At 36.5% G+C, this 23,684-nt stretch overlaps 1 protein-coding gene across 23 annotated transcripts in view; it reads left to right on the top strand.

The window, feature by feature from the left end:
* DLG2 (discs large MAGUK scaffold protein 2) overlaps positions 1 to 23,684 on the top strand; it is a 2,604,243-nt gene that overhangs the window by 1,426,249 nt on the left and 1,154,310 nt on the right. Inside the window, exon 1 of one of the 23 annotated variants that reach the window (XM_074304611.1) lies at positions 9,469 to 9,926. The exons of 21 other annotated variants lie outside the window; for them this stretch is intronic. In XM_074304611.1, coding sequence (XP_074160712.1) covers positions 9,849 to 9,926 — 78 coding nt within the window. In that variant the 5' untranslated portion in view covers positions 9,469 to 9,848. Of the gene's footprint in view, positions 1 to 9,468; positions 9,927 to 23,684 lie in introns of those variants that run through there. One more of the 23 variants, XM_074304610.1, reaches the window with a different exon arrangement.

The following is a 23,684-nucleotide window of genomic DNA, read 5'->3' as shown; positions in this document are numbered from 1 at the left end:
AATCTCTCTATGAAATACTTTTTTTAAAAATGATTTTTACACATTGCTACCTTCTCATTTTCTGGAACTATTCAGAAACTTACAAGCTGCATTTCTCTGCTTATTAAGATTGCATCCACTGAAGGACAATTGCTTGGCCCTTGTTTATTTTGTTCTTCCTGGTGGAGCTAAAGATTCTTTAACTAAATGCTAAAGTCCAAAACAGTGTGCAGAGATAATGAATGCATTTTAGCAGGCTGGCAGTAGTAGGATAAACTGTGGGCCTGCCAGCAACTCCTTGACAGTAAAGCAGGGGTCATCATTTATTTATTTGTCAGATTTAGATGGTTCTTTTTCTCCAAAGAGCTCAGGGTGTTTTACAGAGATCTTTACACATGGGATGCCTAACATTATCAAATTGAAAACCCAAGAAATAGAAGTGGGAGCAATCAGTAGGGAGAATGATAAAGGAGGGGAGGGAGGAGAGGAACGCAAAACAGGATACATTGAGAGCTAAGCATCCACAGGTAGGTGGTAAATAGGTAAAAACAAAACCAACTCTCTAGGAACATTTAATATCTTTGCCAGTATAGAGAGGGATCACAATATGATGTTAAATATACTTAGAATCAAGTAAAACTCGGGTTCTGATCTTACTTCTTACACTTACTAGTAGTGTAAAAATAAGGCAAAGTGTTTAACCTTTCTAAGATTCAGTTTCTTTTTTGTAATGTGAGAATAAAATTATTTGTAGTATTTTTTCTATCTGTAGAATTATACAATTATTTGTAGAATTATTTCGTGGGGTTTTGAGGACCATTCCTTCATTCAAAAAAACATTTTTTTGTTTAATTTTTAAAATCATTTTTTAATGTCTGTTATGTGTTAGATATCATGAAATAGACACTATGAAAAAGGCCAAAATGAAGAATCTCTAATTCAAGGACTATGGGATAGGAGGATTTGGAAACATGTAAATAGAAATGGAAATTCAAATATATAAATGAACACAAATGCATACATAGTATATATATGTGTGTGCAGATATGCACACATATACATACGATCATATGATTAAAAGATGCATAAATATACATGTGTGTATATATACACACATTATATATATATATATATATATATATATATATATATATATATATATATATATATATAAAACTTGTTTCATAGAGATGTTAAAGTTTTTTTAAGCCTTCTGTAAGGCTAAATTTTAATCAATTATATATATACCTTATACAAACACACACACCCACACACAAACATACACATATATAAGCAACAAAGTAACACAGTAGGTAGGTAGAAAGCCAGACCTGGAACCAGAAAGACCTGAATTCAAATCTTAACCCAGATATTTCTTAGTTGTGTAGCTCTGGGCAAGCTAATTAACTTCTCTCTACTCATCTGTAAAATAGGATAATCATAGCACCTGCCTCCCAGGGTTGCTGTGAGGATAAAACGATGATAATTGTAAAGTGCCTGGCATATAGTTGGTAATAATTGCTCAGTACTTGGCATATAATAAGCACTATATAGACATTACTTATAGTTACCATTATTATATATGTATATCTATATGAATATAATGTGTATGGGGGGGGGAGAGACATGGAGACAAAGACAGACAGAGGCAGAGCCACAGAGACAGAGACAGAGACTGAGAAAGAAACAGTGACAGAGACAGAGACAGACAGAGAGACAGTCAGAGATAGACATAGAGTGACAAAGACAGAGACAGAGAGACAGAGAGAGGGAGAGAGAGAGAGACAAAGAGCCAGAGATAGAGAAAGACAGAGATAAAGAAAGAGAAATCATCATATCTGGTAGCAAAATGTGATCCATGGCACCAGCTACTGGGAAATCAGAATATGTTGCTTTTAAGAGATGGTACTTGAGTTGAGCTTTGTGAGGAACAAAGGATTTTGAAGATATTAGGCAATGTCTTCATTAGGACATTCTAGGCATATGAAAGGATTTTTGCCTAGACACAGTGATAAGAAATTTCTGGAATGAAGAAGAACAAGTATACTAGTTTCTCTGGAATATGGAATGTGTGATGAGAGGGAGTCCAATAAGCATGGAAAGACAGGCTAGAGTCTTTTCAAACAAGAGGAGTTTTTTTCTGTTTGTTTGTTTGTTTGTTTGTTTTTTATCCTAAAGGGGATAAGGAAGCACTGAGGCTTCTTGAGTAGTGGGACCTGATCCTTAGAAATATCAATCTGATAGTTCTATTGAGGATGGATTAGAGAAGAGGAAAATTTGATGGAGGGAGACCAATTAGTAGGATATTTTAACAGGTTAAGGGAGAAGTGACTGAATTAGGATGGTGACCATCAATGGAGAGAAAAGGACAAGTAAGAGAGATATTGCAAAGTTAATACTCACAAGACTTGGTAACTAAGTGTATATGAAAGAATGAAGAAAGTTTAATTGAGGACAGATGAAATATAGCAATTCTGGATAACTGGAAGGATAGTGCTATCCTTGTCAGAAATAGGGAAGTTAATAAGAGTGGAAGATTTGGGAGGAATGATAATGAGTTCTTTTTTTTGCATAGATGCCTATGAAATAGTCTCTTGGAAACATCTAATAAATAATTGTTGGCAAGATAGGACTGGTGGTTAGAGGAGAAACTGAGGTTGCCGAATGTGCATATCTGGGAGTAATCCTCTAGGAATTCTTTGGCGAATTTGGAATTCTCAAATTCAATCAAGTGGTCAAGTAGCAGGGACAAAATTCAGGGTTTGAAAGAGCTAAGAAATTGGTGGAAAATGAGACAATGGAGGCAAGATTATAGATAGATTATTCTAGGAGCTTGGTTGTGAGAAGGGGAGATATAGGACTGTAGCTTCAAGAAAAAAAAATAAGAGAAAGTGATGATTGTTTTGGATTTCTTTTGAATAATAGGAGAGGGAGTTCTGGATCCATTTATAAGTAGTATAGAATGAATAAGGTTAGATCAAAAATTAGGGAGAGGAAATTGTTTATAAAGTCAAGGTTTTGGCAAAAATAAGATCAGGGGCACAAGTCAACATATTGATATAAGCAAAGAGAAGATCCTTTAGACTGGAGCAAAGGAGGAGGGAGAAGGGGATGATATTGAGGTCATTTGAAGTGTAGCATTAAATAGAAGGTGGAGGGCTCAGTGTTGGCTCAGTGTTTTCTGTGACATATTTGGTGAGGTCTTGTGGGAGAGATCAGGGAGAGGATGGAGAAAGCTGCTGAAGGAAAAAAAAAAAAAAAGATTTAGAATAGACCCTCTGGAGAACAGGATAAAGTATAGGATCTACTGAGGAAGAATTAAATTAACTGACAAACCAGAGGGAGTGGCCAGATGATAGCACTAAACTTAGATTTTACCACGTAACTCCCCAGTTCAAGAAACATTAGGGACTTCCCATGGCCTCGAGGATAAAATATGGACTCTTTTATCTGGCATGTGAAGGCCTTTACAATCTGGCTCCAGGCTGTCTTCTCAGACTGATTTCACATTACTCCTCTTCTTGTACTCTGAATTTCAGCCAAACTGGCCTTCCTTGTTTATGAGATTTAATTGGTCTACATCCATACTTTTACACAGGTTATTTTCAAGGCTTGAGTTTTCTTCCTATTCCTCTTTGGCACTTTGAACCTTTAGTTCTTTTTAGCATTCATCTTCATCGTTCCTCCTTCAAGAGGCATTTTTTGAGTTCTCAAGTTGTTAGGCCCTCTCCACCAACCCCTTGTAATCACTTTTTAAAATATTTTGTGTTACTATATACTGTGTTTATTTATTTGGATACATTATGTATCCCAAGACATCACTAAGGAAACATAAGCTCATGGAGAGGGGGGACTTCTCACTTTTGTCTTTTGATCCCCACAGCCTAGTATGATGCCTGGAAGCTACTGAGTAAATTCCTGTTGATTTATTATAACCATAAATTTATAGTGAATGTGGTTGACATGGTTATTATATGTTTTACTCTCTATCAGCATCAATCAGCAATACATGAGCAGAAGTGGAGAAGGTAGATTGTGAAAGTTCTCCAAGTTTGGACTTTAAAAAAGAATGAGTGTTGATAAGTCAAGGGAACAAGAGACTCAAAGGCAGAGGGCAGAGTAAAGCAAAAATGACTAAAAAGGTCAAAATTTTGAAGGAAATAAAATTACTCTAGAATAGGAATAATGATCTACAAATGCAGAAAGGAATGTATGTAGTAACCAGAGGTTATGGCAAGGATGATGAATTGATTTTGGAGCAATGTAGCATAAGGAGATTTAGAAGGCTAGGAAGTTATGGCTAATTAGCAAAATATTTAAGTACCTGTTATGTCCCAGTCATTGTGTTAGCTATTGAAAAGACACTAATAGCCTGATACATTCTATCACAGGAAACGGTATGCCTATAATTGACTTTTATGTATTTTGAAGATAAAAATCTTGTGTATGGGGAAGAAATCAAAGATATAGTCAGCTTTTGATTGAAAAGACTCTAGCATGTAGAAAATCAGGAAAGAATACTCATAGGAAACCTATTAGAATTAGGAACTTGGAAAATGTTAATGACATCAAAGGGTAAGATCATCACTGATGGAATGAGAGATTCTGATCATGAAAGCTGGAAAGCTGCTGAATCACCTTGGAAGGAAGGGTATGTATTTAAAGGGGGCATTAACATGGTGATTTAAGTCTGTAAGTAGAAGGGTTTTTTTATGTTGTTGTTTTTTTTGTTTATTTGTTTTTTGGGGTTTTTTTTCCTGAAGCAATTGGGGTTAAGTGACTTGCCCAGGTCTGTTAAATGTCTGAGATCACATTTGAATTCAGATCCTCCTGACTTCAGGGCTGGTGCTCTATCCACTGTGGCACCTAGATGCCCCTACATGATTGCAAGTAAAAGTTTAGAGACTGGTGTGAAAAGAAGCATTATGTGCCAAGTGCTAGAAAAGAGAGAAAATGACCTAAGGATTTAGAAGAGAATAACCACTCAGATCTGGATGATGGGGGTGATATCTCTGGATGAAGTGATCTTCAGAAGGAGAAGGAATAGGGAGATTTATATGGTGCCTACTATGTGCCAGATACTATGCTAAGTGCTTTAAAAGATAACTCATTTGATCTTGACAATAGCCTTCAAGGTAGGTGTTATCATTTCACTGTTAAAGAAACTGAGGCAAATAGAAACTAACACCCACTTGTAAGTGCTTGAAGTGTTCCTGGCCTAAGTGATACTCTTTCCACTATGCCAGCATCTTCTCTATGAGAAGAGATTGTCTGAGTAATGGTAGCAGGACCCATAGGTCTAGAAGTGTTATTGAGGGGCAAGAAGCATGTCTGCCCCTCATCCTCTCTCATTGTATTGGACACATAAGTAAAAACGATTACAACACTGGATTACATTGTTGTTCTTCATTCACAAAGAGACCAAAATGACATCACCATTTTAGAGTCAAGTTACAGTGTGTCCCACTGTAGCTGATCAGACCAATATGAGCTTGGACTGCTCTGCCACAGGTCAGACATAAATAGTCCCTATGAACATTTGGGGTCGACTCTCTAACTCTGCACATCTTGAATTTCTTCTGAGCTAATTCAATTCTGCTTTACTTATAGAGTGCTGCATCTTCTCTGATGAGGGTACCCATGCTGTCTGATCCTGTGCCAGTATCTCCCTTGTCATACAAGAAATTCTAAAGTTCTTAAAAGAGACCTTGAGTGTCCTTGTATTGTTTTTTTCTGACCACCTTATAAGTGCTTGCCCTGTGTGAATTCTCCATAAAATAATCTTTTTGGCAAGCATACATTTGGCATTGCAACAATATGATTCCATGATCACGAAGGTGGTTTCTCCAGGGTAAGGCTTATCGATCACATTTCACATGGAAATTTTCTGTAATTTTCCCAAATGGGGGAAACTTGACTACATCATTTATGGTAGAGGGGGAACTACATTCAAACAAATTGCCTCAGGGAAAAAAAAGTTTATAGCACTGGATTGGGTCTTCTTAAGAGAAGTAAGTTTCCATTATTTCATTATTGGAAGAAGATGAAAGAAAGAAGTCTAATACATAGGATAGTTTGTTAATAAAAACTTATTGGTTTTTTTTTCATCTTAGGGCATAAGAAGAAAGGAGGGAAAAGTGAAAGAGGGTCATAGGAGGGACAGGATTAATATGTCTTAGGAAATAATTACTGATAGCTAGAGATGGGACTGTCTATCTAGGATACCTTCTATTCCAAATTATGGGAAACAGAGGGCCAGTGGGACTAGAAACTGTCACAGTATTCTCAATAGCAATGGTGATCTTTATTTGATGATAATTCTTTGAGCAAAAGGTGATTTGTTGTTCATTTTTTGTTTTGTTTTGTGTGTGTGAAGGTATTTTAAGGGAAGAGAGTACAGTGGCAGAATCATCCAGGTGACAAGTCCCCATTGCTTGATGATCAAATATTCTGATAAACCTGAGTTTAAGGAACTGCTGCCTAGAGAGGGATCAAACATGTCTGAATTATTTACCCTTCAATGATCTACCAGAACAGCTATGTCCCAGAGCTTGATATAATGTTGACTAATTTCTCTCCAGAACTACATAGGATCTTTGGTCCTGGCTAAGGGACAGTATGAAGGAGTCAGTTGTGTCAGGGAAATTAAATCCCTTGTCTTATGTGATGGCCAAAGTCTGGGATCAGTGGTTTGATCAAATGCCATGATATATGGAAGGCTCTTATTATCATAGATTTAGAGCTAGATAGTATCTTAGAAGTCATCTAATCTATCCTTTCAGATTTCAAGTCCAGAGTTTTATTGTTTCCATATATTGCCTCTCAAACTTGGCAAACTTCCAATGCTATAAAAATGGGGGTCATTATTATTTAGAATCTAAAAAAGACTTGGGTGCCCTCAAGTATTCTACCAGGGGGCAGCTAGGTGGCGAAGTGGATAGAGCACCAGCCCTGAATTCAGGAGGACCCAAGTTTAAATGTGATCTCAGACACTTAACACTTCCTAGCTGTGTGACCCTGGGCAAGTCACTTAACCCCAGCCTCAGGAAAAAAGAAAAAAAAAAAAAAAAAGGATTCTACCACTGTCTTTGTGAGAATTCTCCATAGGTTTAGTCTCTATTGAAAATGAGAACTTTTAGATATCACAAGGATTTTGATTTAACATCTAAATGAATATGTGCACATGGAAGCCCCATGGGAACCTTTAAAGCATAAAAAAACTCCTAAAAGCAGAGAAGTATAATGTAATGCAAATGCTTTGTAGAATCAGGTCAAAAACATCTATTATTAAGATAAAAATTGAGTTAATTCTTTTCATTTTGTTCAAGTCATTAATTGCATCTGGCCATGAGAATATCTTTAGTAAATAATTTGGTCAGAATATTTAGGAATCATTTACTGAGATGGACAATACAGAATAATAATAATAATAATAATAATAATAATAATAATAATAATAACAAAGAAGGAGAGAAGGAGAGGGATGATGATGAGGATAATTAAGATGATGTTAAGGATAGAGATTGAACCTGTGATTTATTGGTATAGGGAACTTCTAGATGAGAAAAGTTCCTCTAACAATGCAAATCAACACCATGTTTGCAACTTATAGTCTTATAGATTTGTCCTGAATAAATAATTAGAATGTGTCAGATGCGGGTCTTGAGCAAAGGTTTTCCTGAGGCTGAAAGTGGTTCCTTCCCTACCATGAAATAATTCCCTTTAATAGTAATAATAATAATAATAATAATAACAATAATAATAGTTCTAATAATTCATTTTACAAAGCATTTTAATGTTTGTAAAGTGCTTTTCCATGCAAAAAAGTTATGGGGTAATACCAAAATAATTTTAATTTTCTTTTTCTTTCTTTTTTTTTTTTTTTTACAAATTAGAAAACTGAATTTTTGTAGATTGATTTGCAGGCAGTTGCATAGCTTGCTAATAAGTATCTGAAATAGGATTTGTTAAATCTGGCAGTTATTTACTAATAGGGAAAACCATAGATTGCAAATAATGCAAATAAGCTGGATTTGAATCCTGTCTTTATTGTTTCCCACTTGTCAAATGAGGAGGTTTGCTAAAGGATCTCTAAAACTTTATTCAACTCTAAGTCCTAAGAAATATTCCCCAGAGGCATCTAGTTGGTGAAGTGGATACAGCACTAGCCCTGAAGTCAGGAGGACCTGAGTTCAAATTTGGCCTCAGACACTTAACGTTTCCTAGCTGTGTGACCCTAGGCAAGTCACTTAACCCCAATTGCTTCAGGGGAAAAAAAACCAACAACATTATTTTCCCCAATAAAACAAACATAGACAAAGTATTGTACCTGATAAATCAAAGGAATTTTGTGCAAGTTGCTTTAAAATTGGGCTTTATTTTACTAGAGGTTTTGTTTGTTTTTGCTATTGATTAGTTGAATGTTCATGGAAACAGTGTGAGAAAAGCAGGAGGAACTGTATGGTATACTGCAAGGTTAGAGTCTGAGGGTCTAGATTCTACTTCTGCCGCTGTCAGAAGTATTTTGACCTTGACTTAGTCACTGACTCTCTCTGGGCTTCTGTTTTCTCATCTGTGAAATGAGAAGATTGGATTCAATGCTATCCAAAGATCTTATGCAGCCTCTAAAAGCCTAGTTTTGTGATTCCCTGAATAAAAGGTAATGCAGTTTATCTTCCAGATTTTAGGCTAGTTCACTAGTTCATAGAACAATCCTCTAAGTCATGAGATAAGTCTTGATGTCCTAGGGAGATCATCCTAGCCCTCTTTCCAATAGGGATCCTCAGGGAAGAGATAACTGTAGGGTTAAAGTCAAGTTTACCTGGCAAAAGAGAAGTAGCAGATTGCATTTTCATCATTTAAAAAGGCCAAGAAAGTGCCTTTAAGCACATTAGAACTGCTTTTCCATTAGGAAAAGCTGGTGGTGACAGGAATAAGGGACAAGAGGAGTTTCGCTTCGCTGGCCTTGGCAAAGGTAATTTGGGGCAGTCTGGTTCATTCCACGCACTTTTCGTGCTTCAGTCCCAACGGAAAGGAAGTGTTTCATCTTGGAATCTTTGCAGCCAGATTAATAACTAACCGGCTGCTCTGCTGTCATTAATACACTGGAATTAGTAAGAGGGGAAAACACACACACACACACACACACACACACACACACACACGTGCCCAGAACACAGTACATACTTCCAGGAGCTCCGATCCACCCGGCCCCCTCAAGTCTTTATCTTGGCGATTGTCTTAAAGGATGGCATTTGGGTCGTTCAGACACCTGTTCGTATCCAGCCTGGCTCCCTCCCTGCTTCTGGGGTGGCTGGTTTACCTGTGAAGCTGTGTTGTCTCCCAATCTGCTCTCATCAGTCACGGCTCCACCCCCTCCTTCCACCCCCACCCCTCCTTCCCACTCCCTCCCAGAAACTGCCTGCCTGCAGAGGCAAAGAGAACCAAGGAGTTAAATTGCCGGAGCCCAGAAGCAGAAGGTGAGCTGTCTGCCGTACGAGTTGACTGCGGCTTCCTTTCATGCTGACACGCATGTAGTTGGCGGTGACAGTGCTAAGGAACTGCAGACAGGCACTTAGCCGACTGGATGTGAGCTGGATGCAAAGCTAGCTCACCCCGGACCTCCTGCTGCTGGCAGTATGTAAATATACCTGCAGACCGGCCAGACGACGGGCTTGGTGGGGTGGTGGATTTAGGATTTCTTTGCTGCTCTTCTTTCCTTCAGTTTAAGCAACATGCCAGGGACTGGACGGGCAACAGCCTAGAAGTGAGGATCTCCACCGCGGTGAGATTGCTACTGAAGCTGAGGGTGGGAGGGTTAAGTTCGTCGCGCAGCAGATTTCAGCCGGAATTCCCTTCCATCAAATACTATGTTCGCCTCTATCTGGTACGCCAAGAAGCTGGGTCGCAGGTTCGTGCATAACGCCCGAAAAGCGAAGATAGAGAAGGTACGATACGAGTGGAATGGTCATTACCTCAGCCCCTAGTTGCCTGCTGGATTTGGAATGGGAGCCCTAGTAGTCAGCCCCCAGCCTTGATTAGCTCCTGATCATAACCTGTTCTGGTTGGTGTGATCTCTGCAAGGACTGTTAACCCTTGGGAGTGGGGAATGACTGTGGAGGGTGGTTTAAGGATATAGGTATTGCCGCCTTAGTTCCTTAAACCATCACTTGACAGAACATCCAGCCCAAAGTCTTTCTGGTCCCTAAATTACATAAAAATCAACAGCTGTCCAGTTCCTGTTTGGTCCAGTAGCAAACTTGTTGCAGAACCGCATTATTTTTATGACTGATGTTTAATCGTGAAATAGCTGTTTTCAATACCTTGGGTTTTCCTCTTCCAAGAACTAGTGAAAACATTAGTTCAAGTTTAGTGACTGCTAGAATATGCCATTAGTAAATTGGACACATTCTTATTGAGGGAGGAGTAATTGAAGGTGGGAAGATTTGTTGGTTTTGCTTTCTTTTGTTTGATTTTTGTTTGTTTTCATCTTTTCCAAACTCCAAGTGTTTAAAAAGGGCAAAAATTATTTTTCTCATTGTCTGACTCCATTTCTTGGGTGTGTGTGTGTGTGAGGGGAGCATTTTATAATGCCTTTCTGATTTAATTTGACCAGTTGTTTACAGAGAGTCTTTTGGCAGACTTACCTTCTCAGTTGTCCTTTCTCTGTGAAATGGAAATTGCTTCTAAGATCAAGCCAAGTGTTACAAACTTGGGAGAAGGGCAAGTTGATCGTTTCCATTACTAGCTAAGTTTCTCCATGCTAAACGAGTATGGCTTATGGATTCAACTTCCCAAATAAAGAAAAACAACATTAGGGAAACTTTCAAAAAAGCTAGGAGACAGGGAAATTAAGTTTAGTTTTATTTCCACCCATGATGGAATGTCCACCTAGAAGTCCTTTCTGCCTCAGGGTACTAGTAGGAATGTGGAGAAATGACTTTCTGATCAGAATCTGGTTTCCTTGTGTGGACCATAGTTCTCATCCCAAAGTCAATTTCCTCTCACATTCATTTCATGGTGATTTGGTGTAAAGGCTATTGGCACCTGTAGTAAGAAAAAATTATTTTGATAGAGTTAATGATAATAGATAATAATAAATAATAGATTAATGGTAGATTAAAGTCAGATTGTAGAGGGAGGTAAGGAGTAGACATTGGCATTATGTATTCAAGACCAGAGGTTTTCAAAATGCCCAGCTTTGAAAATTGTTAAGCTTAGTTCAGTGGACAAATTCAAAGGTCTAAGTTATTTAATATCTTAAGGGAGTAAGGATATGTTTTCCTGAAATGTGCTGCACTAATGGCATTTAAATTTTACATTAATAATAAACTAAGTCATAATAAATAAAGACCTGTATTTTATTCCCCCTTTCTATAGGGGGAGTAGTATGAGTAATATTTTAGGGAAAGTGTCTTCTTCCCTGAAAAATTATAGGTTGTATGAACGAGAGAACTGTCAGATAACATGAATAGCTGTAAAAGCCAGGGTAAAAAAAATGCCTTATGCCAGTTCAGTATGTGAAGAAAAGTTGAGCTGTCCAATTCTGTTTAATTCAGGTTTAGGCTCAACTGTTAGGAAAAGTGGCCCTGTGGGATTCAGTATATACAGCCTAAGAGGTTGCTGTCCAATAAGGAGGGGGAGGCATTCTTGATTCATGAGCCAGTTAGGACTCAGTCCTTTTCCTTGCAATCTTTCAGTGATCGGTGTGTAGAACAGAGACAAAGAAACAAGTTTTCTACTTTATTCTTTGAGAGACTTGAAATCTTTAAATGTTATAGACAATGAGTAAAAATGTATGTATATATTGTATGTGTGTGCGTACACACACACACACACACACACAGAAAGACAGAGAGTCAGAAAGTGTGTGTGTGAGAGACAGAGACAGAAAGAGAGAGAAGAGAGAATGAAGATAGAGAAGAGACAGAGAGAGGGAGGGAGGGAGAGAGAGAGAGAGAGAGAGAGAGAGAGAGACAGAGACAGAGACAGAGACAGAGACAGAGACAGAGAGACAGAGAGAGACAGAGAGACAGAGACAGACACAGAGAGACAGAGACAGAGAGGTGCACAGGCAGAGGTAGAGGCAGAGGCAGAGGCAGAGGCAGAGGGACAGAACTCTTCCTGCTAAAAGAGAACTGAAGTTTTACCTTCTTTTACCTTCTAAGTGTCAGAAATGAAAGGGAAAATGTTGAATTCAATCACCTGAAAGATAGTAATTTTTTAAGTTAATTTGAAAACAAGACTTGGTAAGCTATATGAAAATAGCATTGCCTCATTCTTGAATGGAGTCTATGCTATAGAGTACATTGAATAAATTACTTATTTTTCTTCTTACATAGACCAATATGTGTAACTTAAACAAATAACTACTAATTAATATTTGGAGTCATCATCTATTTTAATATTCTTTAACCAAAGAGGCATTTGATCATAGGATCTTATTGAACTGAATGATCTGAAATATTTTCAAAGTATTTCCATGGTCCCCAAATTCCATTAAATTTCAATCTAGAAAAAAATGAAGAGCTGCTAATGGTATGTAGTTATGCTTTAAAGAGCCAATGAAACTATTTTTCCATGATTGGAATAGATGCATACAAGTAGCAATGATTAATCAATTTGACTTAAGAGAAAATGACCAATCAATGAGCTTGCCTGTGAGGAAGGCTCAGATTCTTTCACATTTTATATATTGCTTCTTTTTATTTTTTTTTTCTAATTTGAATGATGGTTGGTAATTGTGATTTTATATTTTAGAGCCCTCTATAAATCTTTGCTTCTTGTTACAGTAAGTAAGCTAGTTTATTTCCTCCAAGTCTAATAAAATGAAATAGGATATCACAAGTCAGAAATCCTTTTCTTTTAGCACTCAGGTATACTTTGAGGACTCTTCTTCAAGGCTGGGATGATTTGAGAAGCTAATTAGGAGTGAACAAGCCTGAATGATCCCCCTAGACATTAAACAGTGCTTAGTTCATGGATGATTGGCCGGTACACCCCTACTCTCAGCACTGGTAGGAAGTGACAGCCTCATGAGAGGCTATCTCTAAGGCTCTCTTTCATGGGTTTGTCACTTCTCCTCCCACCTGCCATCTTTGATTAGGGCATACCATTCATTCTTATACTGACACTTTGGAACAAGTTGGGTGAAAGACTGGGGATGTTTCTCAAAGTATTAAAAAGAAGAATAGCACTTTTGCTATCCTAAAAGATAGAAATAGCTGTTTGGCAGTTAATAGGAAGTAGTAAGATTAGATAAACCAATGCTACCGTTCCTTTTCTACGGTAGCCTGATTGAAACTTAGGATCCTTGTATTTCCTTTGCTACAGTGGTATCTAGGGATGATTTCTCTTAGAGGGTCTGAAATTTAAGTTGCTTCTTCCAGCTCACTACAATTCTCCCCTATTTCATCCCTTCTGAACTGAATTTGGCCTTAAAATTGATTTAAGGGAAATTTTTACATTGCTGGTCATATTTTATGATGCTTGCTCCGGACAGTATAATTGAGAGTTTTGGTTCTGCCAAGTCACCATTTGTCTTGATTTAGAATCCTTTCATTGTCAAGGCTAGTGGTCATGTGATCTGTCCCTTTACTTCTATCAAGACTACAATTAACCTCACTCTGCAAATTGCCTTTCCTGTCTAGTTGTCAAGACCAGATAATTCAAATTTTGAATAAAACAAAAGGGAAAATAAACCATTTTCTTGGATGTTTATTGTAGGTCAAAGAGTAATAATGTGTTGAAGTTAGAAAGATAAAATGATAACACTCTAACCTGAAAGGTGCCAATAATTTAATTTCTATAGTAACAGGCATTTAAATGTTTTACAATTGTGCAGACATTCCTTTTTTTTTTTTTTCCTAGCATGAGTCAAGGATGTTAGATGATTCACAATTCTCTTTTTCTAAAAAGCAAAACTCTCTATTATCTCTCCTTTAGAAGGGTATTCCATGCTCTTCAGTAAATTGAGGGTAACCATGTAGGGTATGAATTCAACATTTTATAAAGCTTCAACTGGGAACTCAGTCTGAATAGCTGTGATGGAGTGCAATGCTTTTTTTTTTTTTAATACACTGTTTTTAGTCTAATGTCTGTTTGGAAAAGAGTGTCTTGATTTAATACCTGTTTTCCCAACACCTATTTTAATAGCTCAATTTAGTCAATATCTAGGTCTATTAGTATAAAAAGAAGTCTGCCTGAAGTGCTCAGATAAATTGGAAGTACATTTTTTGATGGAACAATAGAACATACCAGAAGAATGAAGTACTTGAAGACAGAGCTTCTTCACTCTGCCTATCAATTATCTGCTGCATTGTTTTGTTGTATGGTTTGTGAAGCTTGCTGTCTGGACTGTGGATGAATTCTCACTGCTTCCTCAGATAGAAGAAATCTACTCCTTAATGGACCTCAAAGCATTCTGTATTCCTCATAGAAATGTAGATTTTAATTTGTACTCAGGCAGCATTTATTAAGAGCTTCCTATGACAAGACCTGTTCTAAACTCTAGGGTTACAAAGAGAGGCCAGAAACAAAATAAAACAAAACAAATAAACAAAAAGCATCCATCACCACCATGGTCCTTGCTCTCAGTGAGTTCACATTCTAATGGGCAAGATGATATGATGTGTAATAACTAGATATTTAAAAGATAGAAACATTGTAAATATAAATTAATCTCATAAGGAAACCAGTAGGCGGTGGGGACTGGTGGGAGACTGGGAAAGGTCTCCTAAGCAAGGTAGAATTTCAGCTTGAAGGAGCTTAGGCAAAGTCAAAGTCAGAGAAGAGGAGAGAAAACATTTCAGGCCTGGGGACAGCAATTATAAAGGTATGGAGATGGGAGAAGCAAGTACCCTGGTGCAATTGTATTGAAGAGAGCATGAAAAAGAGTAAAAAATGTGGGAAAATAGTTTCAATCATGTCTGACTCTTCATGAAACGATTTAAAAGTTTTCTTGGCAAAGAAATTAGAGTCTTTGTCATTTCCTTTTTCAGTTTATTTTACAGATGAAAAAACTAAGGCAAATGGGTTATGTGACTTGCTTATAGTAAATGTCTGAGAACAAATGTGAACTCAGGAAAATGAGTCTGTCTGACTACAGACAATATTCTATCCATGTGCCACATAGCTGGAGTATCTTTGTTATTGTTGTTGATCCTTCATTTTTGAAGATGACCAATAACAACAACATATCTTGATTGAAAAGGTAAAAAGAGACCAGCTTATTAAAAAGCTTTAAATTCTAAGAAGTGAATTTATATATGATCCTGGAGTTCTTGAGTAGCCACTAGGATTTAGACTTGGGGGAGGGTCAGACCTCAAAAAAGAAGGATATACTTATGATATGGTCAGATCTTGTGGTGGTTGTTATTTAGTCAGTTCAGTCATGACTGATTCTTTATACCCCATTTTGGGTTTTCTTGGCAAAGATACTGAAGTGGTCTGCGATTTCTTTTTCCAGCTCATTTTACAGATAAGGAAACTGAGGCAAAAAGGGCTAAATGACTTGTCAAGAGTCACATGGCCATTAAATGTCTGAGACTGAATTTGAAGGTTCTCCTAACTCCAAACTCAGTGTCCTATCCACTGAGCTACCCAGCAAATCTACACTTCAGGAAAATCAAGTTGACATAGGGCATAAATTATATTAAGGATATATCTGTATAGATGTTTCATTTTCTCCACAATATTGTAAGCTCCTTTTATGTAGGGAGTTTGATTATATCTTTGTATTCTGAATTTTTGCCTTAGTGTCTTGCATTTAGTAGGTACAAAATCACTCTTTGGTGGTGGACTGGATTCCCCCCCCACCACCACCACCATGAAGTGCCTGTGTCCTAATAAAATCAACAACCTCTGTACTTCTTTAAGATTTACAGAACTCTTTTTCTTGCAATTAAATAAGTAGCACCAATGTAATGATTCCATTTTACAGAGAAGAAAAATGAGGTTCTTCAGATTTAATTAGCTTGCAGTGCATCATATAATTATTGTAAGCATTGTAAAAGAGTTTTGAATAGAAGTTTTCTGACTCCAGCTCCAATAACATTTCTTTTACTCTATGCTACATTTGATTTCTTCACCAGAGACACTTAATAATGTTTATAAAATGAATGAATTGGGAAATAACAAGCAGAACTTCATAGATGCAGAAGTGTTTTGAGCAGACCTGACCTACATTCACTAGAATCTCTAAGCAAGTTTCATTGTACATGTCTGTAAGACCAATGCATTGTTGCTAAGGAGTCTATAGGAACAGAGTAGCTAGGTGTCAATGAATAGACATTTGGACTTGTAGTCAGAAAGTACCTCTGTAACCTTGGCCAAATCACTTAACTTCTGCCTGCTTCAGTTTCCTTACTGAAAAATGGGAATTACATTAACACCTACCTCCCAGGAGTTATAAGAATCAAATAAGATATTTGTAAAATACAACACAGTGTTTGGTACTTATTAGGCATTTAATAAATGCTTTTTTTGTTGATTTTTCTTTTGTTTCTATTTTAAGAATCATCTACATCATTTTAGTTAGAAATGAAAAACAAAATAAGGATTTCAACAAAGCTTTCATGTTAATTACAATCTTCTCAGGAGCCTTGGATTTTAGTTCTCATTTAGCTTTGTGGACTTTAACACCTTGCTTTATTTAACAGAGGTTTCTTTAAAAAAAAAGAGTGTCAAATGAATATATATATATACATATATATTTTATATATATGTAAAGGATTTAGAAAAACTAAGAATTATTGTTCAGATATAAAAATGTTTTCATATTATTTGGTTATAATAGCATAAGTATATACAGTAGTAGTCTTCATAAATAAATATATATTTTGTTATACTCATTAAGCGAACTTCCGTTTCATGAGCCACTTATTTGTTTCAACCAGTCATATATCCTTTACTGGATTACACAAGGCAAATAAACAGATCAACAGAAGGAGATGGAAATGAGCAAAGAGATTAAGATAGGTTCACAGATGCAGATTGTCTGATTTAAGAGAAGGCTGAGAAGACTTGAATCAATAAACATTTATTTAGTAGCTACTATATGTTAGGCATTTCAGTGCCAAACACTGTAGATACAATTAGTAACAATGAAATATTGTTTCTGCCCTCACAGAGTTTATAATCTAAAGAGACAACATATGAAAAGGGACAGGAAGAGAGAGAGGGAAAGGGAGAGGGAGAGGGAGAGGGAGAGTATGTGTGTGTGATGGACTAACCAGGAGGTACCTGGTATCTCCATATTCCATGAAGATAAAACCAGTGAGAACAACATATACAAATTGCAGTGTGGTGAGAAATCTAAAAAGACATTAGGAGGAGTTTGTTACTCAACCCTCAAGTTCTCCATCAGAGGGGAGAGGAGGCTGAGGGTTTCAAGCAAGGCTTGACGTAAAAGAATGGTTATGAATTGAGAAGTGATAAACTTACCTAGGAGAGAGATCTTCTGTAGAGTTGAAATCAAAAAAGGTCAGCAGATGCAAAATGAACTGAATTGAGAGTCCGAATTTATCTATTATTTTCTTTATACATACACATAAGCTACACACAGTTATTATTATTGTTATATGTCATTTCAGTTATGTCTAACTCTTTATGACCTCATTTGGGGTTTTATTGGTCAATCACTGGAGTGATTTGCTTCTTCAATTCTCATTTTGCAGATGAGGAAACTGAGACAAACAGATTTGCACAGGGTCACGCAGGTAATTAAGTGCCTAAGGTCACATTTGAACTCAGGTCTTCCTGACTCCAGCCCTATAATCTATCAATTATGTCACTTAGCTGTCCTATCTAATTTCAGACATTATTTTACAGACGAAGACACTGAGATCCAGGGAACTTTGACTTTTGCAAGATTACACGGGAAGTAAGCATCACAAATTATATATATATATATATATATATATATATATATATATATATATGTATGTATGTATATATGTATATATACAGACAAAATCTAATGTGAATTGCATATATTATATGTTTCAATGAAATTAATAATAATTATTATTATAGTATGCCTTCCAGACCTCAGCACTATCATCTGACTTACTGATATATCTAAAAGACTTCTGGACTTCCATCTGACCTATTGCTGCCCACATAGAGCTTCTGGTTTTTTCCATTTGTTCTGCAAAAAAAAATTGTTATTAGATATTATTTCCTGCAATTACATTGTGAGCTTTTTGGGAACAAGAACTGTCTCACTTATTCTTTTTGTCTCCCCAGCAGTTAGCACTATGGTTGACACATAAGAAATGCTTAATTTGTTTTCATTCATTCACTTAATGGATTTTCATTAGTTTGGGTGCCTACCTTCAATGATGCTGATTGCAAGTCTTGTCCATGTGTTCCTTCTTGAAGTCTCCCAGGGAAGACCCAATGTGACCTTCTTCTATATCTCTTGACATTGCATGGATATCAATGGGAAAAATGGGCTTCCTGTGGTTTTTTTTTTTATTTGTTTGATTTTTAAAATAATTTTCCCTTAGTAGGTGACTGGCTGATCTTTTTTTGTCATACATCAGTGTGATGCAAGCTTTTGCCTGTTCTCTTACACAGTGATATGCTCTCGCTTACTGTCAACCACCCTGGGCCTCTCAGTTGCCTTTTGAGTCATCCTTAAACCTTGAAGGTCACCCAGACATTGGACATATGATATAAATATTTAGAGATTGCTCTTCCCTAAAGGCTTTTTCTAATGTCTCATCATGGCTTGGGAATGACTTTGGGCTCTCAAAGGGTATATCTATGTACACTAAACTCTGAAAATTCCTACCAAAGTAGAAAGCTTCAGATATGGCATCAGGGATAAATTGTCTTTTCCAAGAAACAATTCTAATACGTAGAAGGATTCTTTAACAAAAGTTTTATAACGATAAGATAATTTTGTTTATTAATTAATTAATTATTATATTCATCATTCATTCCCATACTAGTTAAGAGAGCCTATCTATGGGAAAGATAGAAGATGTTTCCATTTGTCTCAGTGAAGACAATGGATGTCCTTCACATCCATAACACTGATTCATCACCTGCCCTACCTTCTTTATTCACACACATCCAGTTTAAATTGTTCCCTCCTATCTCAAATCTTTCTACACTATTTTCTTTAGATCTGACACATGATACAGTCAAATGACCACTCTGTTGAACCTGAGAACCTTGGTACAAATGTCACTTGTGACAGATGAAATGGGGCAAATTACTTTACTTCTTTAGGACTCAGTTTTCTCTTCTGAAAATTGAGAGGAGTTCTGAATTCTTTCCTGGCTTCAGTACTGGCTTTATATTTCTTAGCTTTATATTCCTATAATCTATTTTATATTATATCAATGGTGTACATCTTGTACAATCTACCAGCACCTGTATCCTGCTTGAAGAATGTAAACTACTCAAGGGCAGGAACGATGCAATTTTTCATGTTCATATTATCGACATCTAGAATAGGGGCTTATATTTAGTGAGGACTTAATGTTTATTAAATTGAAGAACGGGAGGGAGCATGGGCATGCACAAGACTCTGTATTAATAGATTCATAGTTACTCATCCATGTTCATACACAAGATTGGTATTTCAGTAAAATTATAATTTCTTGAAATATTGACTTATCTGAAGTCTTAGTTCTACAAGAGGTCTTTCTTGATCTGGTTAGTATTCAGTATTCTGTAGTTTTTTCTTCTGAAATTACCCATTTATACTTATATGCTCAATACACATACAAATATATATATATACACACACACACATATAAGTAATTGTGGTGTTAGTAGTTGTTCAGTCATTTCAGTTATATCTGTTTCTCATCCTTTTTGAGATTTTCTTGGCAAAGACATTTGAATGGTTTGCCATTTCCTTTTCCATTTCATTTTACAGATCAGGATACTTAGGCAAATAAAGTTAAATGACTTACCCAGGATGACACAGCTAATAAGTGTCTTGAGGCAAGACACTTGGATTCTTCCTGACTCACTATGCCAACTAACTAAAATATGAACTTGTATGCATGTATATATATATGCATGTGTGTTTGTATGCATATATATATATATATACATATAAGTAATTGTGGTGTTAGTGGTCATGGATATATCTATATATACATATATAGGCATATACATGAATATATATATATATATATATATATATATATATATATATATATATATATATATATATATATATATATATATATATATGTGTGTGTGTAAGGATGAGAGAGAGAGAGAAAGAGAGATTTCAACTCAAGGAGATGAGGCTACTTGAGGAGATTGATTTCCTGGCTCAATGTTCTATCCATTGTGCCATCTAGTTGCCTCTATAAGACTATATGGAGAATGGTAATCACCCCCCCCCAATCTCCACAGAGGAACAATGAAAGAGAATGCACTCACACTATGGAATCATATGTAAAAATTTAGCATAAGGAAGAATTTCTTGATGTTTGATATATAATATATCCTGAAAGCATTATGGAAGTTCTTTGAGGTCTTTAAAAAATGGTAGTTTTTCATCTTTCTGAAAGGCTTGAGGGTCAGTTTTGACCACAGAGAGATGGAACTAAATGTTTCTTTAAAAACTTCTTCTTGCCAACCTTATGATTCTAGGATCATCTCTCAGCCCTGAGCAGGGAGCATGAGTCATCTGCAGTGTCTGCCTGACTGGAATGAGAGAGAGAAGACAGGTGTTGACACAGCCAGAGGCCTGCCCAGGAGTTCTTCCCAAGTCAGCTGATAACTGGAGAAGGAGAAGAAATGGACAGGGACACCTGTTCTCAGGTTCCAGTGTTGCTGCCTGCTCTAGCTCATCAGATTTTTTAGGGAAAGCTTTTAGGGAAGCTGGATAGAGGAATCACCAAGGGCTTAGAAGTAAGCAGAAGGGAAACAGTGATGGCAGGCAAAACTAGACAGAGAACCATAGAATTTTATAGCAACTAGAATGAACTTTTGTCCTCTTTAAAGTTTTCTCAAGATCCTTGTGATGAACAAAAGAAACAGGGATTATAAAATACTTTGTCCTTAATTTCATGGGATCATGTAGGGTCCTGAAAAAGCAATCAGGAGTCATAACCTTCTATTCAGATGTCTTCTGAGGGACATCTTAACTAGAACAGGGAAATAGGAGTTTTGTCCTAGGGCACAAATATTTCAAGGGCGTCAATTGTTACTATAGTTGATAGAAGCAACTAAGATTAACATGTAATTTCTGAGAAAGAAATAATTGAAATAAGAAGATACCAGATATGCTTTTCACAGTCTCCTCACAGAAGTCTGGAGGCCTCTTCTTTGCTTCATCTCACCAGTGATAACCTTCCTAGGTAATCTTATTGTATCTGAAAGTCTCTTCCCATAGGGTCTTGTGACCCAAGGTCCAAAATCTTTTCCTACTCAATTTACATTGTTGTCATAAAGTTGATTTTAGGGAATGTTTTTAAAAGTGCTGACCCTGGCAAATTTTTACAGCATCAGCCCTGAGCTCCAGAATTGTTAATTATATAGCTGTATGTTTTGGTAATCAGATTTTTAAACTCTAGAAGTCTATAACACATAATTTATAGCATTAGATTTTAGATTATTTTGGGACATTCACTGTTTCAAAAGTGACTGCCTTGTTTTCCTCACTAATTGTAAGCTTTTTGACTTTTGTATTCCCCAGAATCAAAAGCATCTATCAGGCACTGAATACATACTTGTTCTCTGAAAGATGACTCATTTATTGACTTAGAGGCTTCTACAGACAGAAGAGAGTAAGAGAGTTTTTTCCTATCCTTGTCTTCATCCAGACTGGTAGAGAAATACTTTCAAGTAATCCACATTCATTTCTTATTTTGTTCCTACAGTCCATAAGGAAACTAAACTTTTTGTCCTGCTTAGGCATTTAGACAGGCAGCTAGGTGGCACAGTGAATAAAGCACTGGGCTTCAAACCAGGAAAACTTATCTTCATGAATTTAAATCTGGCCCCAGACACTTACTAACTGTGTGACTCCAGCCTGGTTACTTAACCCTGATTGCCTCTATTTCCTAATCTCTAAAATGATCCAGCGAAAGAAATGGAAAACCATTCCAGTGTCTTTGCTGAAAAAAACCCAAATGGAGAACAACAGCAAGATTGCCTTCTTACCTTCCCTTTTCTCTTAAAATTTTTTCTTCCTTTCTTTCAATAAAAACATAGAATAAAACTGTCTTTATGGAAGTATAATTGAAACATCCTCAAAACATACAACCTCAGTCCATTGACTTGCCTCATGCAATCAGATTAAAGACTTTAATATGAGCTTTAGTTTCTGAAAGACCCACTATTTGAAACCATGCCTCTTATCAGTACAGACTACAGAAAAACTTTTACTCTTCAATTTAACATCCTTCAAAGATACTAGGTAGTGATCATGATCCTGGGAGAGAAGAGAAAATATATCTAGTCCTAAGTCCTTTGAAATTCAGGTCACTTAGTACATTCTAATAAATAGTAGGCAGAGTAAATAGTTTGTTCCTTTGAAGAGGGAATGAGTGGCTATTTCAATTGTTCACTGTATTTCTTATAGACCATGAAGAGAGTTGCTATTGTCTACCATGCTCAGATCTATGTTCTATTTTGTGTATTGTTCTAGAGTATTCTATGTATGTATTCTAGAATGTGGATATAGTAAACATCAAGTGACAATACTACAAAGCATGATATGTGGGTTGGGAAAGGGGAGTGAAAGGGAAGATAACAATTGTTGAGCTCTAATCTACATTTAAGCAAGACAAGGCTTGTTCCAATCCCCTTAATTCTATAGTCTTTCCTGTGTTGATTAGCTCCAAATTGTCTTGTGTACAAGTTGTTTGTACAACATTTATTTTTTGCATGTTGTCTCTTCCATTACACTGAGCTTCTTGAAGGCTAGGAAGTATCTGAAACCAAATTTGAATTTAAGATTATTCTTCTTTATTCCAAACCCAGTGCTCTATCCACTGTTCCACCTAGCCATCCCCTTGTGCATGATTGTTTAGTGACTGACTGATTGATAATTAGAGCCATCACTAAAAATGTTTTCTATGCCCAAAATGACCTCTCCACACCTCAGATCTCTCTATTTATAATTTACCTATCCTTTAAAACCTGGCTCCTTGCCACCCCTTCTATGTCACCTTCCTTTATCTCCTAGACTGGGAATAACTTTTCCATAATTCCTTGTTGGCTTACTCAGTAAAATGCAATGTTTCTTCATTATGAAATGTCTGGCATTTAAAAGCAATTCAAACCCTAACCTCTTCTTACCTTCCTATTCTCCTTACTTCTCTCCATCCTTTTGGCTCATGGGTATGCTCTCCTACTTGTTTTGGTTTTACAGACAACATTCCATTTTCCATCAGGTGCCATGGCTGCCCCTCAAACCAGGAAAGCTATCCCTTCTCCCCCTGATTTTGATTTTTCCTCCCGGCTTCCTTCAAGATTCAAATGACAGTCCCATATTTTGCAGCAATTGTTTTCTTTATTTTTCTTTGCAGTACAGTTTTCTCTCCTTGAAGATAGCAGAGAGAGGTACTAGAATGAATCTTTATGTGCCTGATTTAAGAAATGAAAATCTTTAGCTTTCAGAACTGTCCCTATATGCCACTTATTTACCTTTGTTTTTGTTTGTTTTTGTTTTGTTTTGTTTTGTTTTGTTTTTGGCTGAATATCAGGACCATGTAACTAGCTAT

This window comes from Sminthopsis crassicaudata, chromosome 3 (genome assembly GCF_048593235.1).
Source record: "Sminthopsis crassicaudata isolate SCR6 chromosome 3, ASM4859323v1, whole genome shotgun sequence".
In the NCBI taxonomy this organism is placed as follows: Eukaryota; Metazoa; Chordata; class Mammalia; order Dasyuromorphia; family Dasyuridae; genus Sminthopsis; species Sminthopsis crassicaudata.
This window is presented reverse-complemented; position numbering and strand designations above follow the sequence as displayed.